The sequence below is a fragment of the Callorhinchus milii genome, unplaced genomic scaffold (genome assembly GCF_018977255.1).
Source record: "Callorhinchus milii isolate IMCB2004 unplaced genomic scaffold, IMCB_Cmil_1.0 Scaffold27, whole genome shotgun sequence".
NCBI classification, from domain to species: domain Eukaryota; kingdom Metazoa; phylum Chordata; class Chondrichthyes; order Chimaeriformes; family Callorhinchidae; genus Callorhinchus; species Callorhinchus milii.
The window spans coordinates 4,257,652-4,276,164 of NW_024704768.1; the positions used below are offsets into that span (position 1 = coordinate 4,257,652).

Genomic DNA, 18,513 nt, shown 5'->3' on the forward strand with positions numbered 1-18,513 from the left:
GTCAAACGCACGGATTATTATTATTATTATCGCTGTACGTTCGATGGTTGGCGCGCACCGCGAATGGGAAACACCGTCCTTCGGATGAGATGATAAACCTCACTCACTCCCCCCCCCACCCCGTCTGTGCCCCGTTCAGACGGACGTTAAAGATCTCTCCCGCGACACTGTTCGGAAAGGAAGGGAGTGTCTCTCTCTCTCTCTCTCTCTCACACACGGTGTCCTGGCCGACAATTCCCCTCGGATAAAACTGGCTGTGTGTGGACGTCACTGAAGGCAAATTGGCTGATGATATGATACTCAGACTCCCAGTGGTTGGAATGTGTGATTTACACCGCGTGTGCGTGTGTGTGTGCGTGTGTGAGAGCCTCCGAATGTGACCAATGATATGACAGTTGACTCGCCGTATCAAAACCGCGTGAGGCAAGTGTAAACGGGACAAACGGGGTGGGTTATTATTGCTAAAATCAGTTGAGTTCAGATGCCCAGACATTGTACTCAGAATGTATAGGGTGGAACCCCTGTAGCTCAGGGGTTAGAGCCCTCGCCTCAAGCGAGAGGACCCGGGTTCGATTCCCAGGCAGGTCAGGTCAGGGCGAAACCTTAGGCAAATTTCCTTACTACACGCACACACGCACACACACGCACACACGCCACACACACGCGCCACACGTGCCACCACGCATGCGCCTCTGTTTACCCGGCAGTAAGTAGGAACCCAGTTGTTAGTCGATTGGCGAATTGCTTTCCAGGGGTAATAATCCCTTAACGAATATACATTTTGTCACCCAATCCACGGCTGTTTGTGGGGACGTCGCTGGTGGCGCAATTGGCTGCCGTGTTTCACCCGCAAAACGGACAGTCACTCCAGTTGACAGCGTATTCCCGTGAAGCGCTTTGAGACGTCTCGAGGACGCGGTGAGGCGCTGGATCGAATGCGAGGACTATTGTGATCGTGATCACCATTGCCCAAACCTGGCCACTGGAAATCGGAATGAAAGGAAAGAGTTAACTGCACTGGAAATGTACCTCTCTTTACGTGTGGTGCTGAAGGTCCGCTCACCTGTGGCCAATTACCTTCAACAGAAAGGCCACATTCTTTAGTCTGCCAGGAGCTGAGCTGCCAGGAGCTCAGGGAAGGCGGGCGCAAGACACGTGTGAACCCCAAAACACAAGGACATCAAGAGTCATGTTTTGCCTCTGCTTAGACCACCCCCCCCCACAACCAGACCACCCAAACTGCCTCGGATTTCATCCCCGCGGTATAGTGCCCCACAAACAGTCGTGGATTGAGTGACCACATTTTTTTTTCTCTGGAGGGATTGTTACCCCCGGAAAATCGATCCGTCAATCAACTAGCAATCAGGTTCCTACTTACTGCCGGGTAAATAGAGGCCCCCGCGCACGCGCGCGTGTGTGGAGTAAGGACATTTGCCCTGACCCACCCGGCAATCGAACCTGAGTCCCCTCAGTCTAACTGATACGCTAGAGGACTTGGTTGTGTATAACCAAATGCGGAGGTGACGTGACACAGAGATGAATGACCGATTAATCTGTTACTTTGGTGAATTTGGACGAGAGGAATCTTGAGCGGAAGACCAACCAGCGAGCCAGCGAGCAATCTCCTCACCCTTCAAAAGAGCATCAAAGAGATCCTTAACAGTGACCTGGCCGGTAAGAGTACATCTTATCTGACCTCTTTCCTCTCCAATCTGTCATTTGGCTAAATCAAGACCTTAAACAGGAACCCACAGTGCTAAGCCTGAGGCAAGTTTCCTTGCCTAAGGCTTGGCACACACACACACACACACACACACACCTCCGTTTACCTACAAGTTGTTAGTCGATTGGCGGTCACTTTCCGGGAGGCAATAATCCTCAAAACACACAGTCGCTCCACTTTACGCTATATCCCGCGAAGCGCTTTGAAACGTCTCGACGACGTGATAAGGCGCTGTATCGAAACGGCAGGATTATTATTATTATTATTATTATTATTATTGTCGTTAAATGCACAGGAACAAACTGGAAAAGGCAACGCAGGGGGAGATTTTATTTCTGTACAAAAAAAAAACAGTCTTGAGCAGAAAGGTTTTCCGCGCGTTAATGGTTATCCCAGAGGTGAGAGAAAGAGAAAAATTAACTTCAAAGCCCTCAGCTGGCAATCTGACACTCGGCGACTGACAGCAGGTTGCTGGTGGCAAGCTAAACGGGGGTTTATAGCCGGTTAGACTCCAGCAGTTACCCCCCCAACGCATACTCTGGACTCCCCTCAAACCTTGGCTCTTGGCTCTACTACGCCTAACACTCTCCGGAATTAGGTAAGCGGGAGACTTCCCTCCAGGGGGAGGGAGACAGACAGACAGAGAGAGCGAGAGAGAGAGAGAGAGCGTATTCCATCCCAACGATGTCTCTCTGGGGTCTCCAGGTGTAGACGGGAGGCCCGGAATTCTCAGTTGGGTTTGGAGACTCTTAACAACAACAACAACAAGATTCCATTTATAGAGCGCCTTTCACGTCAGGAGGACGTCCCAAGGCGCTGCACAGTTGGGTCATGACCCGAGCAGGGGGGAAATGGTCAGGGTGAGGGGAGGGAAGGGAGGGAGAGAGGAGGGGGAAATGGTCAGGGTGAGGGGAGGGAAGGGAGGGAGCGAGGAGGAGGAAGAGAGTCGAGAGGGGAGCTGAAGGCACGGTCAAAGAGAAAGGTTTTGAGACCGGCCTTGAAGGAGGAAAGGGAGGAAGCAAGGCGAAGGCACTGGGGGATGGAGTTCCAGAGCCTCGGGCTGAGAGGCTGAAGGCCCGACCACCGATAGTAGGGCGGTTGGGGCGGGGGACGTGGAGCAGACCGGAGCCAGAGGAACGGAGGTTAAGCGACGGTGATGGGTTTCCGCGTGTGTCAGACACCCACCCACCCACCCCCCACCCACCCGGCCGACTAGCTGAGCCCCCCCCCCAACCCCCAAAAAAAAATCGCTAGTGATTTCAACAAGTCAGTTAATGGCAGAAAGACTGGACAGTGGTTTAAAACTAATTGAGTGAATGAGTGAGTGAGTGAGTGAGGATACGTCCTGTTAGCTGCTGTTTATTACTCTATCTGTCACAAAATATTTCCTGTTACCCAACGTAGCTTTGCCCTTCACACTCTGCAGCTTTTAACTCTCTCGCCCTCCCTCACGCCTTTAGCATATCTGAAAGTTATCCTGTTCTCTGGAATATTTCCGGGTGAGATTTCCGACCTCTGGGGGTGGGGTGGGTGGGGGGGGGGGGGAGAAATAGGGGTAAAAGAGCAGGTAAGCGGAACTGAAAGCTCTCTTGCTTCCGAAGAAGAACCGGCACAGGCACGATGGGCCGAATGGCCTCATTCCGCGCAGTAAATTGCGGTGGTTCCAACGCAGAACCCAGACGAGAGTGGGACACGGCTGGTCGGTTGCACTCCGGGATGCCACTCTGCGTGAGTTGTTGTTTGTGGCTGTGGATTGTCCGTAGAAAGACGGCGTCCGGATCATTTTTTCGTTTCGGGAACGAGTTTCGGGTTGTTTTGAACAGTTGGAGCGCTCTCTGGGTCAGGGTGCGGGCTTCTGTGCGGGTCGGCGAGCCGGGCTCCGAAACACTGCCTTGAGATGAGCAACGAAGCTTCCGGGCGTTAATTGCGATCGATCAGCCTCTCTCCGCAGTCACCCTGGGAAGAAAAAAATAGAGTAACAATAATAATAATGATAATCCTGGTATTTGACGCAGCGACTTGTCGCGTCTTCGAGACGTCTCAAAGCGCTTCACAGGATACGCTGTAAAGTGAATCGACTGTATGTTTTGTGGGCGAAACTCGGCAGTCCTCTCGCTTGCGAGGCGAGGGCTCTACGGGCCACCACTTTTGGTACCTCGTGTGTGGATCCTGCGGTGTCTTGTTACACGTTATAGATGACTCTGTTGCCTTCGTCCTCCACCGAAGGCGGCTCCTGAGTAGAAGACCTGTCGAAGTCTGTTCTTTCGTCATCTTCACCATCGCTGGCTTCGCGTCCGCACTCCTCACCCGCACGCAATGTCGTGACAAGCTCCTGCGAGGAGAACAACGCAACGTCAGTCCAATTCAGGTCAGTGCCATTGTCCTGACCACTGACTGTCCTCTTCATTGGATAATCCCTTTGAATCTGAGGAGGTGTCTTTCACGTCGGGAGCAAAGTCTCAAAGCGTTTCACGGGATGTATCGTAAAGTGTAGTGACTGTGTGTTTTGTAAGCAGTTTTATCTGGAGAGGGATTTTTAGTCGGGACATTGGGATAGAGAGAGAGAGAGAGAGAGAAAGAGAGAGGGACGGAGACAGAGAGAGAGACAGAGAGAGGCGAACGCCACCGACTGAGTCAGCCGGAGAGCTACGTGGCTTTGTGAACAGCCCTTGAGATTAGTTTGTGCCCAACAACAATATTAATAATAATCCTTGCAATCGTCGTAGCGCCTTATCATCACGTCTTCGAGACGTCTCAATGCGCTTCCAGGTGCACAGCGTAAAGTGTAGTGACTGCGTGTTTTTTTTTGTGAGCGAAACCGCGGGAAGCCAATTTGCGCACAGCAGTGTCCCGCAAAGAGTCGCAGAGGATTGATTCGAGTTCCCCACTCCCCACCTCACCTCGGTGGGTTGCTGTGGTGAGATGTTGGTTGGGGCTGGTTCGGAGCGAGGCTGTGGGTCACTGGAACAGTCATTGACTTTGGCTGCAGGAGCCTCGCTGGACACCATGAGGTTTTCAGAGGAAAGCACGGCATCAGAGAGAAGATTGGAAGAGGCTAAATTATCAGCAGAAACTTGCGTGTCGGAGTCTGGAAATGAAACATTGGGAGTTGGGGAGCTGATTGGCACAGTGACCACTCTAGATGATGGTGGTTCGTCTGACGAAGCTTTAGAGGTAGCTAGGACTTCAGGAGTCGCGGAGGTTAATTGCAAGCATTCCTCGTTAGAGGGTTGACCATTGGAAACGAGCACATCAGCGGAAACCTGGAACGGGGACTCGAGCTGTGAGATTTCAACGGACGCACAGCTGACTGGCACAGCCAACTGGTTGGATGGATGTTCCTTGGAAGAATCTGAGTCTGCAGACACCTCACCCACAGGCTGACTGCAGGTAACAGGCAGAGACAAACCCCCGGGAGACAATCCTGGAGGAGAATCGAGTGGAGAATCGGCAGAAGATTCTTCACTTGACGACAGAGATGAAAGGGTTTGAAGGTCCTCAATGGCTGTGTTGGCTGGTATGGTGTTGGAGACACTGAGCGTCGCTGGTGTTAGCGAAGAGACCGAGGCACAGTCGGGCAGGTCAACCAACGTTTGCTCTGAAGGAGATGGGTGGCTTCTGGGTTCCTTGGCTGGACGATCCCTGCCAAGGTCAGAAGGTGTCGGAGTTTCCGAGGAGACTGCATCTCCGCCGCTCGCTGACGAGGACGATGACATAGCAGAGGACATTGGGTCTGGCGATGAGGGAGGGGACTGAGAACACGGAGCCTGGTCTGAGGGAAAGTGAGAGGGCGATAGGGCATGGCTAGACAATGGGAGGTCACTAGACAATGGGAGGTCACCAGACATTGGGAAGTCACCAGACAATGGGAGGTCACCAGACATTGGGAGGTCACCAGACAATGGAAGGTCACCAGACATTGGGAAGTCACCAGACAATGGGAGGTCACCAGACAATGGGACATTGGTAGACAATGGGTCATCGCTAGATAATGGGAGGTCAGAAGACGATGGAGCCACCACACTAGATGGAGCCTCGTTGCTCGATTCGATCAGCTCGGGCATGGCCTCCCAAGCTGGCGTAGCTGGAACGTCGCCGGGCTTCGAAGGGGATAAGACCTCGTTCTTCGCTGACGGGTTGGTGCTCGCACTCGGCGGCTGGTCTGTGCTGCCTTCGGACGAGCTGGAGTGCCTGTGCATGGTTTTCACCGGAGATGAGATGATCAGTGAACGCCTTTTGCTGCAAAACAACGAGAACTTGGATTTATACAAAACCCATCACCCAGGACAGCATCTGGGAGCGCAATAGACACAATACACGGCAGCCTCAAATATTTATTTCCTGTCAATCTCCCGGTTGCCTTATAATAATAATAATATTAATAATAATAAGCCTTGCATTTGATACGGAGCCTTAATAATAACAATGATAATAATTTAATAATAATTATTTGGGGAGGACAAGTTGACAGGGCTACGGGGAGAGCGCGGGGGAAGTTGGGTTAATTTGGACAACTCTTTCGAAGTGCCGGCACGGACACGATGGGCCGAACGGCCTCCCTTCTGTGCTGTATAACTCCGGGATTCTATAACTCTAACCCTCGCATTCGATTCAGCGCCTCATCGCGTCGATGAGACGTCTCAAAGTGCTTCACAGGATATACTCTCCAGTGTAGTGACTGTGTATCCCCTCTCCCCCCCCTTATGCGAAGGTTACCCTTTAAACGATCTGCTATCACAACCCTCAGCGTAAAGTAATGACCGAATGAAAGCCGTTACCTTGAAACTCCCTTCACAATGAAGATTTTGTTGCTGTGCTCTTTCTCCTGTTTGGTCATCAGGACGTACATGTCCTGGTTCAGCTGCAAAAAGGCAAGATGATATAATAACAATAATAATACTAATAATAATTAATAATAATGATCCTTGCGCTTGGGATTATTACTCCTGGAAAGTGATCCGCCAATCGATTAGGAACCAGGTTCCTACTCACTGGTAAACAGAGGTGTGTGTGTGTGTGTGTGTGTGTGTGTGTGTGCGGAGTGAGGAAACTTGCTTAAGGTGTCACCCTGACCTGAGCCGCCCGGGCATCGAAGGCGGTTAATCCTACCTTGCTCATCTCTTTGTAGAAAATATCCCGCAAGTTTGATATGTTCTGAAAGATGGTCACATAACACCCGATACGACTGTGGGGAGAACGTAAGAAGATGAGAAATGCTGGACGCAAAAAAATACCCGAGACCCATCCGGTTCACCTTCCACCTTCCTGGCGGCCGTTTGCCCACACGTCCCCAACTCCCTCTTGTCCATCCTACAACCCCATCATGTTATTTCCTGAAAGAAAACTATCTAATCTGTGTTTGAAGGGAATCAACATGTTTTCTGTTCAACCGTCTCCCTCCCCGGGTTCTCTACTCGCTCACTGAAATAGTGCGTCCTAGATTTGTTCTGCGTTTCAAACCCCCCCCCTCCTCCCCCTCCCCACCCCCTTTCAATCACAGGCCATGTGTCCTCTGGTTTGATTGTTCTGTATCTCTGTCCCAGACCAATTCGGACCTGAGCGTGAGGAAGCTCCTCTGAGGTGGGACCAATCTTTGAGCAGATCTTTGAGGCTATTTCTAACTATCAGTAAGAACCTGTTCCACAGCACAGGAAGTTCTTCCCGAAGTTGAGTGTTCAGTTCTTCAAACCCGTTCTGTGCGTTGATAAACTCTTCCTCCGCCTAAACAACATCAACGACAACAAGTGACATTTAGGCGCTGGACAGTCAGGGATTTGGACCCGAGCTGGAGGGTGGGGGGCGGTCGGGGGGGGGGGGGGGTGTGGGTGTTGGGATAAGGCGAGGGCGGAGGGCAGGGAGGGTGGGGGAGTAAGAAGGTGACCGAAGGCGCGGTCAAAGAGGAGGGTCAACAATAACAATAGTGTCCCGGAGCGCTTGACAGAGATGGAGACGACACTGAGCCGGGTGGCGGGTCGGGGAGGGAGGGAGAGATAGAAGGACCGTAGACATGGTCGAAGAGGAAGGAAGTCAGGAGCGACCTGAAGATGGTGAAGGAAGGGGGCGGGATGGAGGGATCGAGGGAGAGTGTTTCAGAGGCTCGGGGCGTAGCGGCTGAAACCGATGGCAGAGAGAGAGAGAAAGAGAGAGAGAGTTTGTGGGTGGGGTGTTAGGTGAGGAGGGGTTGGGGGGGGGTGTGGGGGGGGTATCACCTTTGTGATTTTGGTTTCGTCCTTCTTCTTCGCGTTCTGCAGAGCCTCCAGATGGTGTCGGCTGCTGTCATAATCCACCAGTTTCCTTCCCCGCTTTGCGATGCGCTTCTAAAGGACAAGCGATGGAAACCGGTCACTGAGATTCCCTGAGTCTGACACTACTGCCCCCGGCTTCACATAATAATAATAATAATAATAATAATAATAATAATCCTCGCACTTGACCCAGCGCCTTCTCACGTTGTTGAGGCGTCTCAAAGCGCTTCACAGTGCACGCCGTAAAGTGCAGTGACTGTGCGTTTCACGTGTAGTGGCTATGCCAATTGCGCCCAGAGGCGTGCCCACAAAACAGTCGCGGCGCTGGGTGGGAGGTGACCCCCAGGCGCCTTAGGTCGAAGAGGAAGGTCTTCAGCCACGACCTGATGACGGGGGGAAGGAACGGGGGCAAAGGCGGAGGAATTGAGGGAGAGTGTTCCAGAGAATGTTTCGGAGGCGTAAGTGGCTGTGAGCGCGGCCACTGATGGCGGAACCGAGGGCACGAGGGACAGGCAGGAGGCTGGACAGAGCCAGTCGAGCGGAGGCAGCGGGTAATGGGGGGAGTAAGCAGGTGGGGTAGGGAGGTGTCGGGGAGGTACGGGGAAGGGATTTGGAGGGACTCACCTTGAACTCGGGGAACTGGCTGACGTAGCTCTCCATTGTCCTCAAAGCCTGGTCAGACAACTTCTCTCCATAGTCTGCCCACAGGAGGTCGCTGTTCTGCAAGGAAACATTCGGCCCTTGAGACACCGAGAGAGACGCTTTGCCGGAGCTTTATCTTTCTTCTGCTCCATCAAAAAATTCGACATGTTTCATGGCGGACTTTTGGCTTCTCCTATCTCCCCACCGCTCCCCTGCTCCACCAATAACCCCTGTCCCCCCCCCACACCGACCCTTCGAGACTGAGGTGGATCGAGTCAGGATATCTAGGGATATGGGGCGAAGGCGGATAATTGGAGTTGGTGTACAGATCAGCCATAGAATGGCAGAACAGGCTCAAGAGGCTGAATGGCCTCCTCCTGTTCCTATGTTTCTAAGATGTTCATACTTCCTACCAGGGACTGAAATTCCATCCAGGTTTAGATTTGACTATTATATATATAATTTTTGCCCAGCCGGGGGGTGTCTGACACGCACGGAAACCCATCACCGTTGCTTAAGAGTCTCCAAACCCAACTGAGAATTCCAGGCCTCCCGTCTACACCTGGGAATCCCAGAGAGAGACTGTTCGGATTGAATGCGCTCTCTCTCTCTCTCTCTCTCTCTACTCTCTCTCTCTCCCCCTGTCCCTGGTTACTAATTCCGGAGAGTATTAGGCGCAGGTTGGCAAGAAAGAAATGCGGTCATGTGAGCTACAGGAATCCGCAAAGTAAATGTTGATGATGGAGAGATCTCTCACCTCGAGGATCTCGTGCAGTTGCTCCTTGCCCTGCCACTCGGGCTCGTAAACGTCCTCCAGTGTCTCTGAGAGTTTCTTGGCTGTTTCGTGCATCACTGAGAGAAACAGACAGGTTGCTGGTCACGCACAAGACAATTGGTCACATCAGTCCCTTCCCTTCTCTCGCGTCTTCTTCCAAACCACTCGAATAAGCCTCGCATTGGACACAGCGCCTCATCACGCCGTTGAGACGTCTCAAAGCGCTTCACAGAAAATAGTGTAAAGTGAATTTAACTGCATATTTTGTGGATGAAACGCGGCAGCCGATTGCGCACAGCCCTGTGCTACAAACAGTCATCGATTGAGTGACCAAATTATTATTGATTATTAACCCCCGGGAAAGCAGTTCGCCAACTGACTAACAACCAGTTTCCTACGACCCACCTGGGAATCGAACCCGGGTCCTTACCACATCGTTGAGACTGTGAGCTCAAAATCCCTGACGATGCAGTTTATTGAACTGAGGTGTTATGTACCTTTGACAGCATTTATATAAGATTTCAGGTCCTTGTGAAGGCGAGAGCTGTCGTTCTGCAGAAAGAAAGGTAAAAGGCAGTCAGTCAATCCGTCAACCGATCACAAGAGCGATGAGAAATGTCCCTTTCGTTCATTCAATCTCATCTCAATTCGATAGCTCAGGGGTTAGAGCTCTCGCAGTTTTCCGGGCAGTTCAGGGCGAAACCTTAGATAACTTTCCTTACTCTACGCACGCGCGCACACACGCACACACACGCACACACACGCAAACACGCCTCTGTTTACCCCGCAGTAAGTAGGAACTCAGTTCCAATTCCCTCTCCCAAAAGTGAGGTCACTCCATCCACGACTGTTTGTGGGACACCGCTGTGCGCAATTGGCCGCCGTGGTAAATACACAGTCTCTACACTTTACAGTACAACCCGCGCAGCGGGTTGTACTGTAAAGTGTCTGTGTGTGTGTGTGTCTGTGTGTGTAAAGTGTCTGTGTGTCTGTGTGTGTGTGTCTGTGTGTGTAAAGTGTCTGTGTGTGTGTCTGTGTGTGTGTCTGTGGGGCGTAAGGAAACTTGCCTAAGGTTTCGCCCTGACCTGACCGCCCGGGAATCGAACCCGGGTCCTCTGGCCCGCGAGGCGTCTAACCCCTGAGCTACTGGGACTCCACCAATGAATGAATGGGGTGTAAACGAATGGCTCTGGGACAGTACCCTGCACGAGGGGCACCATATAAATGTTGTTGTTGTTGTTGATTTTGCCCCCGTTTCCGGGACTGTATACACCCCCTACCCCCCCACCGCACCCCACACCCCGCCCCCCCCCCCCACCCCACCCCACCACACACGATATTGCCCCCGTCGTTATGCACCTGTTGTTTGGTGAAGTTGTTGGCGCACTGTTCAAACTGTTCGTCTTTCGTCTCCACCGTTTTGCCAATCTTTTGGAACACCTGAAGCGGCAAATAAACAAACAGACAAAGGCGTCAATGACAAGAACAACAACTTGCACCTCGCAGCGTGTGGGACAGGGCGTGAAGGGATTTGTAGGTGAGCGTGAGGGTCTTCTTGGAAATCATAGAATCTTACAGCACAGAAGGAGGCCCTACGGCCCATCGTTTCTGTGCGGGTTCGTTCGGCAATGTTTGTGGGACATTGCTGTACGCAATTGGCTGCCGCGTCCGCCCACAAATATACACTCAATTCACTTTACTGTGTGTTCTGTGAAGCGCTTTGGGACGTCCTCCCGACGTGAAAAGCGCTATATCAAATGCAAGGATTATTATTATTATTATTATAGTGTCCTCTGGTTACCGACCCGCCCGCCCGCCCGCCGCCAGTGGAAACAATTTCTCCATCAAAACCCCTCATAATCTTGAGATCTAACGGTTCAAAGCAGAACAATGTCTAAGGCACGCAGGAAAGGACGGGCTGGGGTGGGCTGGTGGAACACTCCCTCGTCTGTTAATGATTATTCGAAACACATGGAAAGATCTTTTTCTTTCTTTCTTTCTTTTTTTCTTTCTTTTTTTCTTTCCGGTCAAAGTCCGGTTTTAGATGTTAATACACCAAACGATAATTCACAGACAACCACACGGCCTCATTGATACACCACATCCCCCTCACGATCGCACCGACCTACACACCGAGTCTGTAGCTCAGTGGTTGGAGCGTAGGGGACTGTTTGTGGGGGACTCTGCTGCGAGCGACGAGCTCTCGTGTTTGGCCCACGAATATATCCTGTGCAGCGCTTTGAGGCGTCTGAGAGACGTGAAGAGGCGCTGCATCCAATGCAAGCGAGAGGACCCGGATTCGATTCCCGGGCCGGTCAGGACACACCTGGCGAGACCTTAGGCAAGTTTTCTTACCCCACACGCCTCTCTGTTCGTCCTCGCAGTACAATACAATATAATATTGCTTTACACAGCGCCTGGACAGTCAGGAATTTGGGAGGGGGCGCGGGCGGCAAGGTGGAGTGGGTGTTGGGAGTAGGTAGGGTGGGGTGGGGGTGGGTAGGAGGGTGGTCAAAGGCTCAGCCGAAGAGGAGGGTCTTGTATAATAAGTTGGATTCGATCGGCAGATGTGCTCCACCACTGTCAAGCGCTCTGGGACGGTACCCTGTGTGAAGGGGGGTGGTGGGGGGTGGGCCGTGTCAGTGCAAGATGTTGTTGTTGAAAGAACGATCTCCCTATAAAACAACTGGAGGGAAAGAGAGGGAGTGGGGTGGGGGGGTGGTGGGGGGGGTGGGGGGGTGGGGGGCGAAACGTAGTGCATCACAATGTGTAACCACAACTTGCTTCCAATCAGCCCGAACAGCATGAGTTTGGAATGGGTTGAGAACAAATTGTTTTACAGCCCTACAATTAGTTTTTTTTTATTACCATGAACAATTTCTGTGCAGAAAGAATTATGCTCAGAGTTTCGCTAAACGATGGTTTCTGCAAAGTCATCCAGCTGGCTCCCCCTCAAAACCAGTAACAGTTCTCCTGTGCGTTTTGGGTTGACTCCCTTTGCAAACAGGACATTGGACGATACATTAATATTAATAATAATAATAATAATAATCCTTGCGTTTGATATAGAGACTCATCACGCCGTCGAGACGCCTCAAAGCGCTTCACAGGCGACGTCCCCACAAACAGCCGTGGATTGAGTGACCAAATTATTATTGATTCTTTTTTAAAGGGCTTATTACCCCCAGAAAAGCGATCCACCAACCCACTAACAACCGGGTTCCTACTTACTGCTGGTAAACAGAGGCGAGTCTGTGTGTGTGTGTGTGTGTGTGTGTGGAGTAAAACTTGCCTAAGGTTTTGCCCTGATCTGTCCCACCCGGGAATCGAACCCGGGTCCTCTCGCTTGCGAGGCGGGGGCTCTAACTTGAGCTACAGGGTCTCCAATCTGATGTGGTGGGGGGTGAGGTGGAGAGAGGGGGATGTGGGATAAGCAGAAAGCCTCACTTCAGCTGATGAAAGGGGAGCGGACAGAGGAGTTGGGGTGGGAGGAAGAGTGGGGGTGGGAGGAGGAGTGGGGGGTGGAGAGGAGGAGTGGGGGGGGGAGGAGGAGTGGGGGTGGGAGGAGGAGTGGGGTGGGAGGAGGAGTGGGGGGGAGGAGGAGTGGGGGGGAGGAGGAGTGGGGGGGAGGAGGAGTGGGGGGGGGGGAGGAGGAGTGGGGGGGGGAGGAGGAGTGGGGGTGGGAGGAGGAGTGGGGGTGGGAGGAGGAGAACAGAGACATGGGGTGAGAGTTCTGCCACCTTCAGAAACCACAGAGCCGAGAAGCCCACAGCTATGGAAAGCCCCCACTTGTATGAACTCTCACAGTTTTTTAAGCTTCCGCCCCACCATCAAGTGGCTGAACGTGCAGCCGCCATGCCCCCAAAGTTCTAGAAAGCTCTCCCCCCACCCCCTCTCCTCCTCCATCTTCAGGTAGCGCTCGAAGGCTTTTCTCTTCGACCTAAGGTGTCTACGGTCACCTCCCTCTCTTCCCACCCCCCTCCTCCCGGCTCGGTGTCCTCTCCGCCACTGTCAAGCGCTCTGGGACGCTACCCTTCGTGTGTGGGGGGGGGTCGGGGGGGGGGATGGGGGCTGTGCGAATGCAAGTTGTTGTTGTTTGTAGCTCTGTGTCGGCATTGCTCCCCAGTGTGTCACCCAACGAGCGAGGGGGAAACTCCGGTGGCTCACTCATGGCAAATTATTGGAGATTGGTTCACCTTCGGGTTCAAACAAGCGAACAGCAATAAAACTCAGCCCTGATTGAGCCCATTTATAAGCTAAGAACGATTCGATGACAATACACAGTGTCCCTGGTCATCTGGCTGAAACTATCAAGTTAATCATTGCAGCCGATAATGTTCTCTTTAAAGTCTAGGAGCCCGATTTTCCAGGAGGCTTCAGTCTACAGCGCCGTTCTCAGCATCAACAGCTTGAGACCGCAGGTAAGGACCACGGCCCCCATCTCGGGTGGTTAATAATAACGGTAATAATAATAATAATAATAATAATAATAATCCTGGCCTTTGACACAGCGCCCGATCGCGTCGTCGAGACGTAGCATAGGGCTTCGCGGGACACACCGTGAAGTGAGGCGACGGCATTTTGTGGGCGAAACGCGGCATTCGTTGGAGCGCTTTTTCACATCGTTGGGAGGTCTCAAAATTATCATTATTTATTTTTCGGGAGAGATTATTACCCCCGGAAAGCGATCCGCCAATCGACTAACGACCGGGTTCCTACTCACTGCTGAATAAACAGAGGCGCGCGCGTGTGCGCGTGTGCGAGTGAGTGAGTGAGTGAGTGTGGGGTAACGAGGCGAGCGAGGTAACAAGGTTCCACATCTTCTGGACTGAGTGACCGAAACCTTTTTTTTGGAGCGCTCGATGAGAATAACCCTTGCATTCGCTGTGGCGTCGAGACGTCTCAAAGCGCTTCGCAGAATCCACCGTGAAGTGCAGTGACTGTAGAGTTTGGGGTGGGGTGGTGGGCGGGAAACGAGACGCGGACAGCCAGTCAATGTCCCTCCCCAAACCGTCATGGCTTATTCGACGCAAAACAAGCGCCAGCAACGCTGGAACCACCCTCCGCGCTAACTGTGCGAGGCGACACTTTGCGAGCACTTTGATTCCAACCCAAACATCACTTAACGCGCACAATCTCGCCATCAACCACACCTTTTCCTGTCGCTCTGTTGCATGAAAGTTGCAAACGTATCAGCAGCGCAGAAAGGGTGAGTGTGCCAAGGCAGGATATTAAGCATTCCACCGCAGACTACGTTTCTTCGCTAAACGTGAAAAATATATATAAATACGCAATGTCAGTCCGGTGTTGAGAGAGAGTCGTGTGCGCTGGTAAGAGTGCTGGAGAGGTTGATAATACTAATATGAGAGCGATAATACTAATATGAGAGCGATAATACTAATATGAGAGCGATAATAATCTTTGCATTTGATGTAGCGCCCCATCACGTCTCCGAGACGTCTCAAAGAGCTTCACGGAATTTTTCCTCAGCCATGTGGGTGTCTGACACGCACGGAAACCCGTCACCGTTGCTTAAGAGTCTCCAAACCCAACTGAGAAGTCCAGGCCTCCCACCGACATCTGGAAACCCCACAGAGAGATTGTTGTAATGGAAGGCTCTCTCTCCCTCTCTCTCCCTGGAGGGACGCCTCCTGCTTACCTAATTCCGCAGAGTATTAGGCGTAGGTTGGCAGGAGCTGAGGGGGGAGGATTCCCTGCCCCTGAGTGACTGATCTGACCTTCGCGCCTCCATCGCAGCATCGAACTGTTGCTCACAGTTCGTTCCTCTAACACTGGGGATCAGCCTCGTTGCTCTCCTCTGCACTGCCCTTAGGTCTTGGCCACAGACCCCTTATGTCGTGGTGACCAGAGCTGTAGAGAGTATTCAAGGTGCAATCTGACCAAAGCCCTAGCTCTGCCCCGAGTAAATACTGCACCATCTGTAACGACCACCACAACAACTTGTGCTTAGACCTTGACGGTGACAGAGCACGAGCCCGGGGTGTGGTGGGGGGGGTGTGGGGAGGGCGGTGACCGTAAGCTCGTTCGAAGAGGAAGGTCTTCAGACGGGGATGGAGGGAGGGATTGAGGGAGAGTGCGGCAGAGTTTCCGGGAAAGGGTAGCGCCTGAAAGCCCGGCCACCGCTGGCAGAGCGGAGGGGGCGAGGGGCATGCAGGAGGCCGGGTGGAGCCAGTCGAGGGGAGGCCGACGACAACAACAGCTTGCATTTATCTCGATAGCGCCATTCGCACCGAATAAAAGTCACGTGGCAGAGGCGCGAAAACGTCGATCTATTTTGCGGGGGGAAAGATTCAAACGCTATCTCACAACAGGAAATAGAACCCACGTGGTGGGGTGGGGGGGGGGGGGTTTCAGAGGGGAAAATAATCAATCATCGTTTTATTATTATTATTATAATAATGATCACGCACTCTGTCTCCCTACGCACTTCCCCCTCCGCCCCACTCTCTCCCCACCCACCCACCACCACCACCATCGATTCGAAACGGACTCTCACTTCACGGCTGTTTGTGGGACGTTACCGCGAGGAAATTGGAAACCTAGGAACATAAGAACGTAGGAACCGGAGGAGGCCATTCAGCCCCTTGAACCTGTTCCGCCATTCCACTAGACCGTGGCTGATTTACTTTAGTAAAAGTGAATCCATTCACTCCGCGGCGTATCCCGTGAAGCGCTTTGCGACGTCTCGAAGGCGTGATAAGGCGCTGGTATCAAATGCCAGGATTTATTGTCGCTATTTATTATTTAGATCTAATTCGAATAAACTGGCGGCCGGGAAAACACACAGGATTAAACGGATTGAGTTACTGTGAAGCACGTTGAGACGAGGTGATATGGCGCCAAGTCAAACACAAGGCTGATCGTTGCAGTGCTCAGAAGAGCAATGCTCATAGGATCCTACAGCACAGAAAGAGGCCATTCAGCCCATCGGGCCTGTCCCGGCTCTTTGGAAGAGCCACCAACTCGTCCCACTCGCTCCCCCGCTCTCACCCCCAAAGCCCTGCACAATTCTCCTTTCCTTTCCAAGTCCCTATCCAATTCCCTTTTGAAACCTACCATCGGATCTGCTCCCACCAGCCTTTCAGGCCGTGGGTTCCAGACCGTAGCAACTCTCTGGGCAAAAAAAGTCTCCTCGTCTGGTCTCCCCTCTGGTTCTTTTGCCGATTATCTTAAACCTGTGTCCTCCGGTTACCCGCCCGCCCGCCCGCCCGCCAGAGGAAATCATCTTTTTTGAGGCGGTGGAGGTGGTGGTGGAGGGGGAAAGATTTTGCTACGCGAAAGCAGTCGTGGTTATAAAGAAACACCCGCTGGATTAGGTCAACCGCTCTCTAATCTCGCGAAAAATGAAGAAGTATTGTTTTTTTTTACCATTTCTTGTGCTCTCATGAAACGCTTTTGGACTTGCTTGGCAAAAAGTCCTGCACCTCCTGCTTTGGTTGGTGTCTCTGCCATCGTCCTGTCTTGCTCCTCTCTTTCGCTCTCTCCTTCTCTCTCTCTCTCTCTCTCTGTATCTTTCTCTTTCTGTCTCTCTCCCACGTCTTGTGACAGCTCTCCTCTCCTCAGTTGATCACCTCCCCTTAACTCGCTGACTGTTCTTGGACTAGGAAGTGAGACAGTTCAGCCCCTCTCTCCTCCCGTCATGCTTCATATCCTGTTTCAGATCTCAGATAAAGTCAGATAAACTCTCCTTTCTTAAAACTTATTACCCGCCAGCAGATATTCTTTTATTGGGTCCGGATGAGCGCAAACACAGCTCGATTTAAGTTAAAAAAATAATAACAATACTAACCCGGGCATTTGATACAGCGCCTTATCACGGCGTTGAGAAGTCTCAAAGCGCTTCACAGGATACACGGAGACTGTGTATTTTGTGGGCTGTGCGTAGAGGCGTCCAGCGTCCCGCAAACAGTGGCCAGATTATTATTATTATTATTTTTTTATTAGAGGGATTATTATCCCCGGAAAGAGATCCACCAATCGACTAACAATTGGGTTCCTGCTCACTGTTGGGTAAACAGGAGCGTGTGTGTGTGTGTGTGTGTGGAGTAAGGAAACTTAGGTTTACTAAGGTTGCGCCCTGTCCCGTCCCGTCCTGTCCTGTCCCGCCCGGGAATCGAACCCGGGCCCCTCTTCCTTTCAAGGCAAGCGCTCTAACCACGTGGGACGCCCACGGAGTTTCAAACCAACTGCACAGATTGTGACTTTTGACTCTTTTTTACACACCACAACACAAATATTGGTGACTCCAATTGTGCACCTGCTGTTTTTCCTTATCAAGTAATAACCATAACAGCACTTAACATTCCTGCTCAGATCTGTATAGACCGGGTTTGAACCGGTTGACTTGCAAGTTCATCACGTGAATCGGTATCAAGGACAAGTTAACGAGAGTTCCACACATCCAATCGTACGCCTCACGTCTAATACAGCGCCTTATCAGGTGGCTGAGACGTCTCGAAGCACTTGGGGTGATTCAAGCGAAGAGTGAAGTGACTGCGTATTTGTTGTAAAACCAAAATGGCAGCCAGTTTTCACGCGGGAGAAGCGGAGGGAGCGGCTGGTGGGTTGGGGGGTGGTGGGGGGGGGTCAGTAAGCAGTTCGGAGAGGTAGGGAGGTGTCAGGGTCTGAAGGGATTCGAAGACGAGTGTGAGAGGATCTATTCAAAAGCACAGTCACTGCACTTTACGGCCTATCCTGTGAAGCGCTTTGAGACGTCTGCATAAGGCGCTACGTCGAATGCAGGGATTATTACGATGAAATCCGTGCACTTTGCGCTGTTGTAAAGGCAGTGATTTGCCTCTGGTAATAAACCTGCGTCAGTCAGTAGGAATGCAGTAAATAGTTCGTTGCTTCCCGACACTTTCGACTTCGTGTACGGAGGAAAGGCCGATAGGGTTAGTGAGGGCAGAGTAACTCACACGGGTGTCTACCACATCAGTCACAGAACCTGTGGCATAAACACGTGCAGGAAGTAATAATAATAATAATAATAATAATAATGCATTTGCTACAGCGCCTCATCACGTCATTGAGACGTCTCAAAGCGCTTCTCAGAATACACTGTGCAGTGTAGTAGTGACTGTGTATTTTGTGGACAAAAACACGGC

The 18,513-nt window shown here is 51.9% G+C and overlaps 1 protein-coding gene across 1 annotated transcript; it reads right to left on the reverse strand.

Annotated features, from left to right (window-relative positions):
- Positions 1 to 2,961: 2,961 nt before the first annotated feature.
- LOC103171622 (bridging integrator 2) lies at positions 2,962 to 17,125 on the reverse strand. The gene is made up of 12 exons (XM_042344219.1): positions 16,775 to 17,125; positions 10,745 to 10,825; positions 9,883 to 9,937; positions 9,368 to 9,462; positions 8,593 to 8,688; positions 7,933 to 8,040; positions 7,359 to 7,444; positions 6,833 to 6,908; positions 6,502 to 6,584; positions 4,624 to 5,962; positions 3,879 to 4,055; positions 2,962 to 3,679 (listed from the first exon to the last, which is right to left on the reverse strand). Exons 1-11 carry the CDS (start codon positions 16,856 to 16,858, stop codon positions 3,906 to 3,908), a joined length of 2,253 nt encoding a protein of 750 aa, XP_042200153.1. The 5' UTR covers positions 16,859 to 17,125; the 3' UTR covers positions 2,962 to 3,679; positions 3,879 to 3,905.
- Between the last annotated feature and the right edge of the window lie 1,388 nt (positions 17,126 to 18,513).

Excerpts from the sequence above, each read along its gene's own strand:
- LOC103171622 (XM_042344219.1), bottom strand. The coding sequence starts at position 16,858 with ATGGCAGAGACACCAACCAAAGCAGGAGGTGCAGGACTTTTTGCCAAG. Across the intron at positions 9,463-9,882 it reads TTATATAAATGCTGTCAAAG|TGATGCACGAAACAGCCAAG; the intron begins GTACATAACACC and ends TGTTTCTCTCAG. Across the intron at positions 5,963-6,501 it reads ATTGTGAAGGGAGTTTCAAG|CAAAAGGCGTTCACTGATCA; the intron begins GTAACGGCTTTC and ends GTTGTTTTGCAG.